At 42.2% G+C, this 4142-nt stretch overlaps 1 protein-coding gene across 2 annotated transcripts in view; it reads right to left on the bottom strand.

Moving 5' to 3' along the window:
• Nucleotides 1-1500: 1500 nt before the first annotated feature.
• Nucleotides 1501-4142, bottom strand: part of LOC111723580 (general transcription factor II-I repeat domain-containing protein 2-like) — a 3717-nt gene continuing 1075 nt past the window's right edge. For both annotated transcript variants that reach the window (XM_023510341.1, XM_023510342.1), the window contains exon 2: nucleotides 1501-3399. In XM_023510341.1, the coding sequence (XP_023366109.1) occupies nucleotides 1652-3399 (1748 nt within the window). In that variant the 3' untranslated portion in view covers nucleotides 1501-1651. The remainder of the gene's footprint in view (nucleotides 3400-4142) is intronic.

Below are 4142 nucleotides of genomic sequence, written 5' to 3'. Positions count from 1 at the left end.
CAAAAAAAAAAAAAAAAAAAAGGAAGGAAGGAAGGAAGAGAAGAAAGGAAAGGAAAGGAAGGAAGTTTCAAAGAAAGAAAAGAAGATATTGAAAGGGACTGATGGATTTGGAAGAAAGAAGTCACAGAGTTGGAGATCTTTTGAGAGTCTTTGTTATCCACAGTAGAGTGCTGTGGCATCACAGCTCACCACAGCAACCTCAAACTCTTGGGCTTAAGTGTTTCTCTTGCCTCAGCCTCCCAAGTAGCTGGGACTACAGGCTCCTGCCACAACGCCCAGCTATTTTGGCGGGCGGGGACTCGCTCTTGCTCAGGCTGGTCTCAAACCTGTGAGCTCAGGCAAACCACCTACCTTGGCCTCCCAAGTGTTGGGATTACAGGTGTGAGCCACTGTGCCAGGCCCAGAGCTGGAGATCTTATTGAGGTCAAAGAACGTAAGAACAGTGAGAGTGGCTCGGTGCCTATAGCTCATCAGCTAAGGTGCCAGCCACATACACTGGAGGTGGTGGGTTCAAATCCACCCCAGGCCAACTACAACCAAAAAATAGCTGGGCTTTTGGCAGGCACCTGTAGTCCCAGCTACTTGGGAGGCTGAGGCAAGAGAATCGCTTAAGCCAGGGGCCCTCAAACTTTTTAAACAGGGGGGCAGTTCACTATCCCTCAGATCGTTGGGAGGGCCAGACTATAGGCCCTGGGACAAGTCAGCAGCAGCAGCAAAAACAATCAGTGGGCCAGATAAATGTCCTAGGCGGGACACATGTGGCCCATGGGTCATAGTTTGAGGACACTTGGCTTAAGCCCTAAAGCTGGAAGTTGCTGTGAACTGGGACGTCATAGCACTCTACTGAGGGCCACATAATGAGACTGTCTCAAAAAAACAAAACAAAACAAAACAGAACAGTGGAAGTGAGTGAGAGGGAGAAGTTTATAGTTTCTCAGGTGGAGGAACACCTAAGGACTTGTTAGGGCCAGGCCTGAGTCTCCAGGACACCAGCTGAGAGGTCTGTCATCTTGGGGGAAAGGATCACAACAGGTGACCAAATGTTCCATTCATCCAGCTGGCTCTGGTTCACAACTGGGGCTAACAAGTTTTTTGATGAAAAATGTGGCTTTTTTTTTTTTTAATGACAGAGTCTCACTTTGTTGCCCTTTGTAGAGTACTGTGGTGTCACAGTGCACCACAACCTCCAGCTCTTGGGCTTAGGTGATTCTCTTGCCTCAGCCTCTCGAGTAGCTGGGACTACGGGTGCCCGCCACAATGCCCGGCTATTTTTTGTTGCAGTTTGGCAACAAAAATAGGGGCCAGGTTTGAACCCACCACCCTTGGTATATGGGGCCGGCACCCTACTCACTGAGCCATAGGCAGTGTCCTAAATGTGGCTTCTTTTAAGGCAGAGGTTTATAAACTTGAATAATTCTAAGGTCCAGAAAAGTAATGTACACACAAAAAAAAACAACTGCTATGAGTATAATCAAACTTTATTTCACATGGTATAAGGTGGTAATAAATGTATATGCCAGAGATTATACTCTACAATTGACAATGAAAAAATATAATTTGGAAGTAGAAATAATCATTCAAAGTTTTGTGTTTCATACTTTAGTACTTCTCAGATTTGAAATCTGACATTCTTTTCTTATGCCTCAAGTTGTCAATCCACATCAGGTTGTGAATCCTGGGTAGCAATGGGCAACAGAGAATTCATCTCTGAATCCTTTAATTGGGAGAAATAGTTATTTTTATTTAAGTTTATAACAGGAAATAGCTGCTCACAAACATGGGTACTTCCAAACATGGACAGAATCTTTGCACAATGGTTTTTATATTTGGGATAACCATTCCCAAGATATTTGTAAAATTCGGGGATTCCAACATCGTCGTATTTGGTTTTCAGTATAGAATTGCACTGCAATTCAATAACTTCCATTTGCAGTTCTTCATTCACATGATTAATATTAATTGAGAAAGGTGAACTGAACAATACTAGTTCGTTTTCATAAAGTTTGAAATCAGAGCACCTTTTTTGGAATTCAGTCTTCAATTCTTTAATTTTTGGAATGTAGTTCAGGCCATCATTTTCATTTTCAGAAACTAATTTCAGGGTAGGGAAGTGGGCCAGATTGTTCCTTGTCAATTGCGTTTCCCAAAGACACAATTTTGCTAGGAATGAGTGAATTGAATCATATATTTGTGTAACCACTTGTGAACGTCCTTGAAGAGACATATTCAATGTGTTGAGATGGGTTGTAATATCAACCAAAAAGGCTAGGTCTTTGACCCAATCTTTGTTAGTAAGCTGAGGCACAGATTTTCCTTTAGAAGACATGAAAAAGTCTATTTCTTCCAGTAGTTCAAAAAACTGCTTTAGCACCATACCACGACTCAGCCACTTAACTTCCGTGTAGTAAAACTGGCTTCCATATTGTGCATCTAACTCACTGAAAAAAGGACCGAACTTTCTGTGGTTTAAGCCATGGGAACGTATCCAGGTTGTGATGTAAATTATGACATCCATGACATGGTCCATTTTTAACTTTTTAGCAGAAAATGATTCCTGGAGAATGAGGCCATGTACAGACTTAAGTTCTGTGCCTTTGCAAAGCCCTGCCACCTTAGATTTAAGTTTTGTAACGAACTGTTTAACACCAACCATTGCAGAACTACCATCTGTGCTAACACTTACTAATTTTGACCAGTCTACATTAAATTTTTTAAGACTTTCCTCAACACATAAAAATAAGTCATTTCCTGCGGCTGTGCCCGTCATGCATATCATGTCCAAAAGTTCTTCTATCACATCAAAAGTTTCATCAACAGCACGGATAAATACAGCTAACTGGGGGGCGTTGTTTACATCAGTGCTCTCATGAACTGCGATAGAGAAAGCCATGAATGATTTTGCTTTTCCTTGAAACTTGTCTTGTAAGTTCTCTGCCATATTGTCATCATGCTGAGCAACAATATCATCGGTTAGTCTTATATTTGCAAACACCTGCCTGTGTTCAGGGCACATGATTTCTGCTATACTCAAAAGACATTCTTTTATAAATTCCCCATCTGTAAAAGGTTTTGATGCCTGAGCAATCTTCTCACTTAAAACGTAACTACATTTCATAGCAACATCATTTAGTTTATTCATATCCAAAAGGAAATCATGTTGAAATTTCAGTCTTTCTTTCAGCTCGTTAAGTTTTTTATCTCGCATCTTTTCTGTATATCCATTATGGTTCTTGCTGTGGTTTGTCTCATAATGGTGTCTTAGGTTATGTTCTTTTGACACAGAGAGACTTTGTTTGCATATTAAACACGTAGGGACATTCTTTACCTCCACAAAGAAATAAGCTTTCTCCCATTCTTCTTGAAAAGTGTGGTTATCTTGTTCTGTCTTTTGTTTTCCCACTTTTGAAAGAAGACAAATGCATAAGAAACATTAAAATGTCATCTTTACTAAAGGAAAAAAGTACTACTTGTAAGAAAAAAAAAAAAAGAATTAACTAGGCCAAGCACAGTGGCTCATGCCTGTAATCCCAGCACTTGGAAGGCCAAGGCAGGTAGACTGCCTAAGCTCAGAGGTTCAAGACCTGAGCCAGAGTGAGACCTCATCTCTAAAAATAGCTGGGCACTGCAGTGCACACCTGTAATCCCAGCTACTTGGAAGGTGGAGGTAAGAGAATTGCTTATGCCCAGGAGTTAGAGGTTGCTGGGAGCTATGGCAACACAGCACTCTACCACACTCCACCTAGGATGACAAAGTAAGACTCTGTTTAAAAAAAACAAAAGAGGGCTTGGCACCCATAGCAGGGTGGTTCCAGAGCCAGCCATATACACTGAGGGTGGCAGGTTCGAACCCAGCCCGGACCAGCTAAACAACAATGACAAGTGCAACAAAAAATAGCCAGGCATTGAGGGAGGCACCTATAGTCCCAGCTACTTGGGAGGCTGAGGCAAGAGAATCACTTAAACCCAAGAATTTGAGGTTGCTGTGAGCTGTGATGCCATAGCACTCTACTGAGGGCGAGAGCTTGAGACTCTGTCTCAAAATAAAATTTAAAAAATAAAGAGGCTCGGCACCTATAGCTCAACCGGCTAAGGCGCCAGCCACGTACACCTAAGGTGGCGGGTTCGAATCCCCAGCCCGGACC

Source organism: Otolemur garnettii, unplaced genomic scaffold, assembly GCF_000181295.1.
Source record: "Otolemur garnettii isolate 467f Iridium unplaced genomic scaffold, OtoGar3 scaffold00013, whole genome shotgun sequence".
NCBI classification, from domain to species: Eukaryota; Metazoa; Chordata; class Mammalia; order Primates; family Galagidae; genus Otolemur; species Otolemur garnettii.
Note: the sequence above shows the minus strand (reverse complement) of the source record. Positions and strands in the feature narration are given on the sequence as shown.